A 14,128-nucleotide genomic window follows, 5' to 3' on the forward strand; every position below is an offset into this window, starting at 1 on the left:
AATGAACTGAACTGCATGTTAATGCAGTCACTGAACAGCATATCCTGCACATGTAACAGACTTAGTTAAGTTCACCTGACTTAAAAGGCTATTTGAAGGAATGCATAACAAACCAAAAAAACCCAAAAGATGACTGTACTTAAATAGCAATAAAAGTAAAGTGGATCCATTCTGTAATACAACCAAGCTTCAGGTGCATAAACTGACTGACAACCTAAACACACTGTACCCGGGCTGGATCTCACTTAAAGAAGAAAGTGAAGTTATGAAGGTACTGCTCCGAATCACATGAAGAAATGTGCTGGAAGGGACTTGAAAGAACAGTCAGTTCCACTGCCATGGGCAGRGACACCTTCCACTATCCCAGAYTGCTCCGAGCCCYTYCMRSCYKGSCYTKGRMMMYTYCMRGGRWYCMRGGGSMRSCMMSSYTYCMRKGKWWYCYKKKSCMRRGSCYCYCCMYCCTCACAGACAAGGAYTTCTCCCCAGTATCCCATCTAACCCTGCCCTCTGGYAGTGGGAARCCATTCCCTCTTGTTCCTGTCACTCCATTCCTTGTAAACAGTTTCTCTTCATCCTTCCTGTAGGCTCCCTTCAGGTACTGGAAGGYTACAACTAGATCTCCAGCCTGAAAAATCCCAGCTCTTCCAGCCTTTCCTCCCAGCAGAGCTGYTCCATCCCTCTGATCCCCTTGGTGCCTGCTCTGGACTCTCTCYAGCAGCTCCATGGCYTTCCTGTGCTGGGCCCCAGGGCTTGGGGCAGCTCTGCAGGTGTGGTGCAGTGGGGCAGAACCCTCCCTCCCYTGCTGCCCAGGCTTGTGGGGWCAGCCCAGAACTGGGATGGGTCCTAAAGGCCCTTCCTTAAGAGATGTGTCCATCTAAACCGGATGCAAAAAAGGTGCTTGGTACCATGACCACACCTGTCTCCATGCTGAGGACAAAGACTGGAAATCTGGAGCACAGCAGCGATCACACTGCAATCACCACCTGCTCCAAACCCACCATGTCTGTCACACRCTGCTGGCAACAGCGAGCAACTGAGGACAAGGGCTGAAGCTTCATGGAACCTGCCCATAGAGGCCAAAASCATCCTGCAACACTCAGCACCAAGCTCCAACATAGGAAAGGTTCTCATGCTACAGTTTACAGTGGAAGTTTAAATAATGTTGGCTGYAATATTCCCCTGAGAACTGAATTTAAGCTAGTCCATTTTAGCTAAACGAAAACAAGGTACCTGCCCTCACCTGGCTGTTTTTTGCTGCTGTTGGGCACTTCTCCGTTGGTCACGGGCTGGTTATTGGTGCCAGTGCTGCCTCCTGACTGGCCGTTTAACACTTTGGGAGTGGATCCCAGGTTTGCAGCTATCACTGGTAACTGCTGCCCACGTTTCAGAAGCTGTTTCTGTTCCTGGTGTCGGAATCGCGGTGGTACTTCCCGAGGAGGGTATCGAGGCAAGGGCTGCTGCTGGCTGCTGGCTGGGGCCCGCTTGGCATTATTAGTAGTGCTGGTTCCTGTGGAAGTGCCGTTGGAGGTGACAGGCTGGGGCTGGCTTACACTTGTCTTGGTTTGTTCTGGCACTACCCCCACCCCCAGAAAAAAGAAAGTGGGACAAAGTTATTCATGTGAACAGCAACTTAAAAAATCGAAGACTAAGTCAATACTATTAGAGGTGTYTATATATGATGTAATGGCAGCATTTTTTCTGATTGAAGCTGAAACTCATCCCTGAGGAAAAGCTCTGTTATCCCACAACCACACTCTTTCATGGCACRGACCTGCAAGCAGGAATATGCTTTGCTATCAATCCTAACCAAGTTATCTCAGTTACAGTATGCTACTACTAACCAGCTTTCTATTGCCTTCTGCTGACAAATCAGCACTAAGCCGTTATTTCAACATTTGAACATTTTTTAGAAAATGTTGAAGTACTAAAAARTTAAGTTTCCCACTGGAGTAAGATTTTAAGTGCTAGATATAGAAAACTGCTCTGGCCTGGCCCAAAAAGAACAAGGGGCAAACGGGACCTACAGGACATGTTGCTAAGGCTTTCCTGCTTTAACGAGCCCAACATCCAAAGGGAAAGTTATTCATGCCCTCAAGTGACTGCTGCCAGCAGGAACGGCTGCCAGCACAGGGAACGCTGCACGCAGCCCGGCAGGACAGTGCTGGCACTGGGAAAATGCCAAATGTGCAACTGCAACTCCAAATTATCTCAGTCCCGACAGCACGGCCCCAGCMAGGCGAGGGGAAGGTCAAATGATCGGCAGAGGTCACAGGGAACACAGCAAACCCATCACAGCCTCAGCTCCACAGCCAGGACACCAGGTAGGAAGGCTCTCTGAGCTCCTGGTGTGTGACTCCTGCTGCTACTGCCATCCCTCCCAACTGCAAGTGAGCTCCATCCCTCCCGCACAGTATTGATATGATAATGTATTTTACAAATTTCTTGGATGAGATATCCATAAAGTGTGTTAATATTCATTGTGCAACTTCCCAARATAACTCGATACTCAACCATGACCTTCCTCAGCATCAAGAATAATGTCACTACAATACTGAGAATGTAGTTTTCAGGGGCTTTTAAAATCTTTTAAATATGTGTAAAGATCACTTTAGCATTCACTTGCAAGAACTGAGTCATGGGAATACAACATAAAAAAATAAAAACAAACTCAAGCTTTTGTTCAAGGAATCAATTTGAATGTTGTCAGTACTACTTGTGATATAWTTTCTGTTTATTTCTACTCTATGTATTCTGAAAAACACAGAAGCCTTTAGAATAAAAAGCCACYGAAGAATCAGCATCTGAAATATGTTTTAATGGAATATTGCAATTAGGCTGCTTAAGGGAAGCAGAAAAGAAAAACTTTGGAGACCTCCTTRTCTGACAAATAGGTGGGCAGAAGTCTCAGAGTGAGGACACCCAAGTTCAGCTGCCCCTCCGAGGGCCCCCAGCTCCCTCTCAGGCACAGCAGGGACCCAGCTCTCCCAGTTCACAGCTGACTGGAGAGGGACAGAATTAAGGAGAGGAAGGRCCAGGACATGAGTCAATTTATAGTACAGAGCACAGGGAAGAGAAGGTATTGAAAGGCTATTAGACAAACTGGGAAGTTGATAAAGATCATAAACACCACCTCAGATTTCCTCAATTTAAGCTGTTCCCTATATTAAGGGAAGCTAACTGACTCCTTGCAAAACACTTTGATGCACATAATGAGACGACAAATTGTGATTCTGACTTCTGGTTCAAAACTGAACTCACAAATRCAGAATAATGTTAAACAAATCTACTTCATTCGGTCCTTCTAAAATTTCTTGCTTTATAAATAAAGTAACTTAGAGTGACTAAGCCCTCAAAGGGGGGTGGAGGGTGGGGAGGTGCTATTCAAGCAAATTGCTGAGAATTTGTTGACAATTTAATGCAGACCAACTTCATACTTTTCTATGGTCCAAGTACTGCAAGCTCTGAAATTAAAACACATTTGCTCACCGCCACAGCCTGTGTAACCAGTGCCCAAACTGTAAATTGCCTTGCTCCCTTGTGCCTCCTGCCCCAGTTGATTCCATGGATGACCCTTTAGAGCCTGGAGCACAGTTCAGCTCAGCTGACAGTGAGACACAGAAACCCTTCCTGCAGCCAGAGCATCACATCCAGCCATCARAGCAGAGCTGGGGCTGTGGCCCTAYRCAGGAACACACACACTCKTTCAGCCTCTAGCACAGACTGTTTGTTTTTCACTGTCATCCTAAACAGAAAACACAAGCACACCTCTCTTGAGGAGATTTCAATACGACATACAGCACCTGGTAACATGGTCACTGAGTCACTGCTCCTTCCCTGCCACTTCCACTCCTGTACAACTGCTCCTCTGGAGTAAAGTGAAATAATTTCCATCTGACGTTCCCTGGATACCCAGACAGAGCTGCCAACAGCATGCCCAGGGCAGCCCKAACACTTCACTTTCCTAATTAAAGCTACTTTAAGAGCAAGTRTGTTAGAACAGACCCCAACGGATCRGCAGGAACTCAAATCACTTTTGACTATCAAGGAGTGCAACAAATAAACAAGGTACTCACTGCCCAGCCAGCCCTAAGGCACAGCACCAACAACACTTTTCTAACTGTTTATGAATATTGTATTTCTCATATATCTTAAGCATTTGTTTCCTTAGAAAATGTGGCAATTCTATCTACTATGATATCAAGAAACCCTACAGCAATGTGCCAGGTCCCAGGGCTAGGCTAGAGAACATGCAGAGTCTACATTTATATGCTAATTTTCAACTTGAATAATCCAAAGTGCAACAGAATTCCCTTGCATTTGCTTCCCTCAGAACCACAGAGCAAGTTTTAAGCYATAAAATTCACCCTGTCCAACATTTTCTGTTCCACAACTTCTCAGAAAACTAAATAACACATTAATATTCCAATATGGCTACTATGAATTCCAGCACCCCTAAATCATTATCTTCATATTTTAATTTGTTCTAAACAAGTTTCTCGTTAATAAAAGTTTGTTTTACACACCAGTATTTTATTTTRAACTCTATTAAGGCAGAAAGATAATATTAACAGACTTACATTTTATCACAGTTAATTAACTTGACTAGCAACAGCAAGTTTACAGAAACTAGTATTAAAAATGACCGATTTTCATAAAGAACAAACCTGCTGCAAACCCTCAGAGCAGGGGATGGTGGAGTTACAGTTTACAGAGAGATTCCAAAGAAAGACGCTTCCAACTTGTGTTGCTTTCCCACTCTGCAGATTTCATTAGAAAATGGAGGAGAAGCATGGTGTCATTTTACTGCTCCAGGAGCTGCCTGCCAACTCCTCCTGGAGCAGGGGCCCAGGGACTCGCACTCCCCCTCCAATAAAAAAATGGCAGCTGCTTGAGTAACTTTAATGCAGATGGAAAACAGTTTCTCCCTCGCACAAAACCAGCRCGGAGAGATCAAATCCTCTCCTGACCCACACAAAGAACAGCGCCAGGCTGGTAGGGAAACGCTCCTTCCCGCTGCTGCTGGAGCTGCCCCCCGAAAAGCGCCTTGTGCTGCTCTCCCTGCATGGCATGTCCCGGAGTTGTCAGGGCTGGAATGCTGAAGGGCAAACAGAGGAAGTCTGGCTTTCAAGCTGACACACGTAAGATGTAGTGCTAGAATTTTCGTGGCGGAAAAAATGGCCGCAGCTGTGAGCTCGGAGCTGCTCTGGAAAATATCTCCGTGTTTGCCAAGGCTTTAACCCCTGCGGATCCGCACAGAGGTGAGCGCGTCCTTCCCGCGGGACTGCGCGGCCACAGGCTGATTCCTTGCATTCTTCCAGGCACCCTCAAGATTTAAGAGCCGGCAGGAGAGTTTTTCCAATCAGGAAAAGCATAGTCAGGCAAGCGAAAACCCCGATAAAACCTAACAGGGTTTGTGTAGTCGGGCCATTCCGTTTCGCAGAGAAGAACACGCRTAAGAAGTTTCCAAGGTGGGAAATATGAGTCAAAGATTTCAAATCCACACCCAGCTATTTTTAGAGCACTTTCCGTTTCAGTGGGCAATTCAGTTTATTCTGTTCTGCAATGAAAAGCAGCACTTGCAGGGCTGCAGTGACAGCCGGGTGTGTTTGAGCTTGTGCTGCTCACCCCAAACCATGACACTTTCAGCCCCAGCACCCCCAGCTCCGGGCACTTCTTATCAATTATTTCATCCATAAATTCAATTGTGTGCATTTCAGCTCCCACCCTGGAGCACCATGCACAGCCAAATTCAAACTTGCTTCTCAAGCAGCCTTTCCTTCACTGYTGGGGCTACAGTGCTGCCTGCAGAATCCTGGTTTAGAGCAAATTCAGGATAAATGCATTGACTTGTCTGTCTCTAACAGCACTGACATTAAACAYAGCCAAAAAGACATCTTTTGCCAAGCTAGAAGGAACACCACAAYTGACAATTCTACAGCATTTTCAACAAATATGGACACAAATAATCTTCTTTTTTTTTTTTTTTTCCTAGAATACCTGGTACAAGAGCACTGGGAAGGCACATGATGTGTTTTGCCAGCTGCTGCACAAACAGATAAACTTTCCACTTAGCAACTAACTAATACACCCGCCTCTCACTCTCCCAGATCTCCTCTTCCCTCCTTTAATAAAATCAGCTGGATCAAACCAGGCAGGTCAGAATCCTGAAATCCACAGGAATGCCACACATGCATTTTTAACAGCAATAYTATGGTATTAGAATGCTGCTGGTACCAGAAACATTATTAGCATCTTTTTCATTACTTTCATTTCTAATCCTGAACAGGAAAACCTCCAGCTSCATGAACTTCCTTGAAAAGTTCCTGTCATTTTACATGAACACTGGGAGCTGCTTCAGCTTCGACAATGRCAATTTCTTCCTCAGCTAAAACAACAGTTTGGAGCCATCCAAACTACACTTAAAACCAAGAAATACCCCCCCTTCCCACCCCCAGCACTTAACCAGCTCCTTTGCTGAAAGAGGCACATAATTCTGAATTATTTAGAGATCCTATACTCTTGTATTTTATCTTCAGCTCATGCACAGAATAAATTATTTAAGACATTAACGTGATGGAAACTTGGAAACTAATGAAACATTAATTTGCAYCCTGAATTCAAGGAGGCAAAACTGGTGAAACAAGGCAAGAGCCATGTGCAACACAAGCTTTGGGTTTTGTTCCTATAGAAACTGTAGCAAAAAGTTGTGTATCTGCATCTCATGTCTTTKCTTCCACAGCACTGCAAGTTTATGTTTCTCTGACAACTCTAAATTCCTGCTGAACTTTCTAAAATACCCTTTAAATAATATCATAAATAAGTTAGAACTCAACACTTCCATCAGTGAACGTTAAGCCTGAAAGCAGAGAAAGACTAGTATTAAAAATATTTCAAGTTGCTCTGTCCTTCAGAAGAGAGACATTTTCATTCCATGTGACGATTGTCACCAGGTAGCCTCCTGAGCAGAATTCCTGCCCTCCTAGTTCATGCTATTTTTAGCCATTTACTTGTGCAGCCCTGATGTGACGCCAGTGCAGCTTGAGCACATGGGTCAAATGGGCATTCCAAGTGCTGRTTATTATACAGCAGAGTATTCTATCATTTCCCTTCTTCATTGCCTTTTCAGACATATTTTATCATTTCAAAATAAACTCAGATATTTTCATAATTCTTTAAATCTGGTCCATTATCCTGGACGTCTTATGGCAGGAGCATACAGAAGAAAAGCCAATCCTTAGCTTGTATTCAAACACAATTCCATACACTGCTTGAAAAACGGYGTGGTGGAAAACAAATGAAGAATACCAATGAATTATAACAGCCTTCCAGCAGTTTTATTAATCATTCTGTCCTGTGCCCAAAGACAAACCTGGAATGTCCAATGGATTACAGTGGCCACAGCTAGGCTGCTAGGGGCAGGAGCCTGGGTCAGCCCAGTGCAGCCCAGAGGATGGTGGGACAACAGAAGAGCAGCTTCCATCACTGCCAGCAGCTCCAGGAATGCTGCAGACCCTCCTGCAGCTCACTTGAGGCTCTGGCAGCTCCCTCTGCCTCCAGTGATCCTTTCTCCAGAGCCAAGCCATCAGCCTCCCCAGGGAGGAGGTAGGAAAACTTCCCACTCACAGCAGCATCCTCCCCAGAGCATCCTCACACACTAAAAATCCATTGGTCCTACTCAGTCCAGGCATTTTCCACATTTAAACACATCCACCAGAGCACATACTGCACTTAAATAAGCCACATGTAGCCGTGTCTCCTGAGAGCTGGGAACTGGTGCTGCAGAGCATCAGTGCACAGCCCATGAGGACAATCTGCCTGCTCCACTCCCACCACATCTGAGCTGGGATGCTTCCTCACCTCCTCCACCTTGGGAGCAGGCACTTTTGCTTCCCTGCCTCCTCCCCAGCGCAGTGTGTCCCTCTGCCATTTTCCTGCCTTCAAGCCCAATCAGCCCTTCAAATACTTTTTGGGTTTTCCAGCAGGAATTACTTCTCTGCTAAGCAGGGTTCTGAAGCTTCTGGAGCTTCTAGCACTGTTCCAGTAAGTGCTAAATCAAACCAATGTTTCCAGAACACAGGGTTTCACCAAGCACTCCAAAATGACCACTTCGGGAAATACTATCCATTTCCCAACTAACATCTGACAAGCTACAATTCAAGAGAAAGTGAAGAGAACCTTTTTTCCCCCTTTTTAGAAGCTGGTTGGGATGGAGATTCATATAAACCTCACAAAAACTCAGAAAACTGCAGCGTTCCCACCTGGCATGAACACTGAAATTACAGATTTTGGGAACTGGCATCTTGATCATTTTGCAAGATAAGCCCTCCACACGCAGGAGTTAAAACTGGACATATTAATTACTTGTCTATCACGTGTTCCCAAAAGCAGCTGCACTTAGAATATTTGTAAATTAAGTTTCAAACAGATCCATCCTATACACAGTTATTCAAAAGTGTTGGTGCACTTTTCAAACAAAGCAAAAAAGGAGAAGGAAAAAAGCAAGCAAGGAAAGCAACTTCACGTATTAYGTCTATGCCTGGTGCTCTGTAAGTACATAAGAATGGAAAAGATGAGGATCAGCAACTCTGACTTTTGTGATCACTTTGAAAAAGCGCAGCTAAARTCTCAAGGGTCCCCTCTGCCACTTTCAGAAGGAGATTTCAGGTGATGTGTTTGATTCAACATATTTAAAACTGCAGAAGTAATATACAGAGTAGAACTAACTGTAAAGTAACTTACCTTTGATTTTTTGTTCAATGGCCTAGAACAAGAAAAAAGAAGTGTCAGTGATTTGTGCAGATAAGAGAGAAACCACATGTACACGTGCCATTTCATAAAGCAACATTAGCTTTTGACTTTCCTCTGTTTAAATGGTTTCAAGTTATTCAATTATCTACTTCAGAAGCCTCCCTCTAACCAACCCAGGCCTATTATTCCTTATGCTTAAAAAGCTGTTCAAATGTTATAGAAGACAAAATTAATTTGAAAGATAACTACATGAAACAGACCAAATTAAACTTGCAAATTAAGACGTTATAAGTGAGTTAAAAACTGTGCCTGGAAGCAAAGAGCCGCCACCACTTTTACTGCAGAACAGGGCAGGGAAGGGGGAGTGACCTGGAAATGGAAAAGAACAAGAGAGCAAATGCCGAAGTTTCAAGTCTTTCACTTCCAAGATTCAGCAAGTTATACCTGTGATATTGCCAAGATGAGAGATCTATTTAGATAAAAGTTTATCACAGGATAAAATGGAAAAGAAACGTTTCTTKTATGGAAGTGCACCTCAGTGATGTGGTTTTAATCACATCCCACAGTGRGCTGTGCTCAGGAAGGGCCTTCCAAAAGCACAAGTTCCTCCTATGTGCTCCAGKGCTGCTCTCCCTCTTCCCTGAATTCCCAAAGGCAGGCGCTGCACTTGGGGCCACTACACATCACCACACCACCTCATTATGCTTTTTGTTCAACAAATATGGTTAAAATAGCTACTTTGAAGCCTTGGGTGGTTCTGTGCCCTTAGAATCCCAGGGTTCTGTCTTTCAGCACGTGGCTGAGCCATGTTTATGTGTTTTTACTGCACAAAAAGGATACACCCAGGAACACTGCCCAGCACCAGGATGGGGGCACAGCACACCTTCCATACCCTAAGTGTCACTTCTGGGATTGCTCCTGTCCTCTCACTACTACTTTCAGTCCCAATTACCAAAACACTCAGCACACAAACCCCAAGCACTGTTTTGTCCCTCCACAGTGTGGTTCTGTGGTGCCCCTTTGGCTCTCCTGGTGCCTGTCCGTGTTCAGAGCTTCTTCCAGAGAGTTTGTGCTCTGCCCCCTCCCCAGCTGTGACACAACTCATTCGCCTGGCACTTGGCCCACGGATGGGAAAATGAGAATTTAAAACTTCTGAAAACTATTTTTGCTGTTTCTGATGACCTACAGCATCCAAAGAGATCCATGGAGATCARGGGGCACAGCCAGGGCTCCTGGCTGCTTTCTGTGCTAAGGTGCCAGTGCCCGGGAGAACACAACAAACGTGTTTGAGCTGGGCACTTCCAGATTCCACCAGGGCCTGGGGCTCAGCTCAAGGCTTGGGAGGTTTTGCTGGCAAGCCTGTAGGACAAACCAGTGTGTTCCTGGWGCCATATCCAGTGTCAGGCAATGGAATGACAGGAAAACTGCTGAGAGCGCTCACTCTGCTCCTATCAAAATGGACGTGTTTAAAACCTGCATTTACAAGCTCCTCTCAAGCTCAGGGTCAATATTTGGAATCAATGGCCATGATGAGGATTTTATCAGTAAACAGGGATTCTGAAGTATTTACAAGCACTTCTGTGACGTTTCCATCCCTAAACATCTTTGCTGTCAATATTTTCTTTTTCATGAAGATTTTTATTCCCAACTACAAATTCTCTTATGGCATGTTTCCATACTGAGGAATACGAAGATGTATTAAAATAAGGATGCAGCTGAAAGCCACTGCTTTAAAAAGGTACTTTCGTTCTACTAGTAAATGCACTAACATTGAGGGGTTTCAAACCTGAAACTGCCTCAACTACAATCAGGAAAAAAGACGGGTAATCTCAGAAGAAAAGTTAGTTTTGTAAAAAAATTACACAAAGCCAATTCCCATGTTCAATATGTCAGTTACCTCTAAATAACTGACAGTACCTTTAAATTTAAAACATTAAATTAATAAGAAAACACTGTTTTCACTAGTGATGAAACAAGTCACCCCTACGCACAGGGGTTTATTCTCAGTGCTCCACATACCTTTTTTTGAGCAGCTTCCTTCTTTTTCTTGTCTTCTTTTCTCTTTTTCCTTTCTTCCATCAACTGTTCTTCCTCTTCTTGCACTAAATCCCTGAACCACACAGTTTGTAATTAACTCTCCCAAAATACAATCTGTACACACTTAGATTCATTTTAGAACAATTATTTCACAGTGACACAGAAGGAACCGGGGGATTTTGCTTCTAATTGGATCCTATTTCTACAGGGACTGTCACTGTCAGTGCAAGCCACAAGTGACAGGAGTTCAAGTGCAGATGTGGTGTCAAGCTACATGTAAGGAGTTCTTTCTTCCAAAGATTACAATGAAGACTTCGACTTGAATTTGGTTCAAAAGCCAGCAAATTCAGATGTTATTTAATCTCTCCCTGAACTGGTGTGACTGAGCTCTGGCACATCCCATCCCAGAGCATTCCTGCACACAGCCTAAGCCACACACCCCCTGTGTATCTGCACCAGCTCCCTCACCCCAAACCACCTCTGCCAGGAAACACCAAGTGTGGGCACGAGCAGACCACAACTGGCACCAGCAGGGCCATTTTAGAGCTCTGTAAGCGAGAAACAAAACCGTAACTTGTCAAAAGTGAAACCAAAACCTAGGACATTAATTAAAGTCACTTGATACACCATATTTCGTGCTCAAACTGGAGGCTCAGCAGGAACACCACTGCCCAGCTTATGCTGTTTAAAAACAGACTTTGAAAGTTTTTTGGAGAAAAAGAACTAACAATGTCAACATGGAGCAGTTACTCAGTGGTTTGCTTCTGCCTGGGAACACTAGGCCYCTTTTTAACCCCAAAGTACCCATAAACTTCCAGTTTCAAATAAGATAGTTTGATATCTGCCAGAATCARTGCAAATAAAAGTATTAAAGCACAAGATAGTCCACAGGTACTATAACTTCCATTACTTTTTGATATATAAATAACCACTTAATTATACTTTTAACTCAGCTCAAGTCCCTTTCAAAACAAGTGCAGGCATCAACTTTGGTTTTGAGTTTTACAATTTATTTTTAAATCCATGTGTGAGGCTCAGCTCCCAGTTACCCAATTCCACTGTTGCACATTCATGTAAGCTCCTCACTTGTTGATCAGACAAACAGGAGTACTCTGAGCACTGCTTCTTGTGCAGACAGTGCCACTGTAAGCGATGCTGCACAGCAGCTCCTAAGGTCTTCACTTCCTGGTAGCCAGCAGCAATTTATCCTCAGCCTTCTGCATAATCCCACCATTCCTTTGGAACAGGTGAGTTCCACATTACTGCTGCCCATTTCAGTTCTACCTTTAACCTCTTGAACTGTTCTTTTGCCCCATTCTGCAGTTCTCCTGCAAGACAGTGAAGTAGGTTTTCCTGKTAAGAACAATACTAACACTGAAATTCCAATGGCTGCATGTACTGCAGAGCAACCACCAACAGCAATCACTGCTCATACCCTGCAGAGATATTGGCTCTCAGTGCAAACCCCATTCCATCCTCTGACTTTCCCCAGTGCTCACTTTAGTTGGAATAACACAGCTTTGTTGCACATCCAGCGTTCCTTTTCTCCTCTGCTGCTCTGATGGGCTGTTCCAAGCATCATCACCTCCTGCTGCAGGTGTGAACAGCAGCAGAGCTGCTCTAACAGYGAGCACCGAAACCATCCCTGTGTTCCTTCCACTCCACTCCACCTGCAGTGACTGCTACAGACACACCCCTGCTCTGAGAAGCTGCCACTGACCAAATTCTGGCTTCTAAGATTTTCTAATAATAGAAAGCAAGCACAAATTACTTCTTTTAAGAAACAATTGCTTCTGACATGCTAAGGTATACAAAATTAYTATCCAAAAGTGTTATTTCCCTCTACACACTGCCAGAGGAATCACAATCCATCAAACGCAATGTGGCTGTTTAGCATTTTATCACAGCTTCATCAGCCAGCTGCAAGATTCACCGAGGACGGTCTCACTGCAAAAGCAATCTTGCATTTACAATTAGATCTAAAAAATTATTTCATAGACAACTAAGAAATCTAATTTCATAGACAACTAAGACATCTAACTCCACAAACAATTCCAGGTGGCCAGTTTCATTTAGAGCAATCCTTTGCTCCTGTGCAAATCTGARGTAATGATTAACCTGCACTGACATCCACGCACTACAAAGGTGACATTTCAGTCAGTYTTGCCCCTCGCTGTCACACCCTGAGCATTTGCAGCCACAGGGATATTGGTGATACTGACCCTCAGTTTAGGGTAATTTGGGACAGTCCAAATTTTAAGGGGCAATTTGAACTGGAGAGCAATACCAGGTCTGGAATCAGTATAGAGGAAACAGCAGCTCCTTCYCGACACAATACCCAGTTTATGTACAGCTCCTTCCATACTGAGCAGAGCCACTGGTTTGCTCCTTAGGAATTCAGTACTGGGCTGGGTCTCACCYCTGACTGCCTGCTGGGGCTACAGCTGAGTTACAGGATCTATAATAACCTGAGCACAGTTCTAGGAGTTGAGACAGCCACCAGCACTCGTTTTGTATAACAAATTCCAGTCTGTCACATGCCAAAACTGCATTAACTGAAAAATCATTCTGCTCTCAGAAGAAAGCTGTAGCAGGTTCAAGAGCAAGCAGAATGCAAAATAGTATTTTCACAGGAAAAGAAAAAAAAAAAAAAACCTCATCAATCCTGCTACAGTTAAATCAACACAATTACATTTCATTTTGGGAATACAGATGCTAATAACTAACACACCGGTATCTCCGGAATATTCTACCACAGCATCACTGKTTTTTTTTTGACACAGGAACAACAGAATTGCTAAATTATGACACTGCATTCATTCAATTTTTATCTTTTTAAGACAAACAGATTTTAAATTACAAAGCTATCTTAGGACACATAAACACCCCCGCTATGATTAGGATCAGGACTCAAGGCAATCCCTAGATAAAAATCATCCACCTGTAWTTCATTATGAGTTTTGAAGAGTATTCATTATCACTATAAAATTAAATCTCAGAGACTAGAAAGCAAAACTAACCCAACTAGTACAATTAAGCAGCAACAGCAAAGCCCTTCCCGCCCCTGTTCTTTCCTGAAATCTTAACCCTTCAAGGAAGACAGACCTGTTCACCATCCTTGCACAAAACCTTAAACCTGAGACAAAAATTCACAGTTGCCTATTAAGTCATCAGAGTCTCAAGCAGAACTCCTGAATTTCCATTTCTGACAGCTGGAAGCATGAGTCTCCTTTATTCTTTCCAACACACAAATCCAYGGCCCTCTCACCAGACAGCAAATGATGGGGTTGCTGCCTCCTATTCCAACCTCCATTAGAACACGTAACAAACTCCATTTCTAATG

The 14,128-nt window shown here is 43.9% G+C and overlaps 1 protein-coding gene across 7 annotated transcripts in view; it reads right to left on the minus strand.

The window, feature by feature from the left end:
- Positions 1-14,128, minus strand: part of TNRC6A (trinucleotide repeat containing adaptor 6A) — a 42,209-nt gene that overhangs the window by 21,516 nt on the left and 6,565 nt on the right. For 6 of the 7 annotated variants that reach the window (XM_057371198.1, XM_057371202.1, XM_057371200.1 and 3 more), the window contains 3 exons: positions 10,768-10,858; positions 8,740-8,761; positions 1,241-1,573 (listed from right to left, as the gene is read on the minus strand). In XM_057371198.1, the coding sequence (XP_057227181.1) occupies positions 1,241-1,573; positions 8,740-8,761; positions 10,768-10,858 (446 nt within the window). The remainder of the gene's footprint in view (positions 1-1,240; positions 1,574-8,739; positions 8,762-10,767; positions 10,859-14,128) is intronic. The other variant, XM_057371201.1, reaches the window with a different exon arrangement.

The sequence above is a fragment of the Malurus melanocephalus genome, unplaced genomic scaffold (genome assembly GCF_030028575.1).
Source record: "Malurus melanocephalus ecotype Western Australia unplaced genomic scaffold, MMel_1.1 scaffold_143, whole genome shotgun sequence".
In the NCBI taxonomy this organism is placed as follows: Eukaryota; Metazoa; Chordata; class Aves; order Passeriformes; family Maluridae; genus Malurus; species Malurus melanocephalus.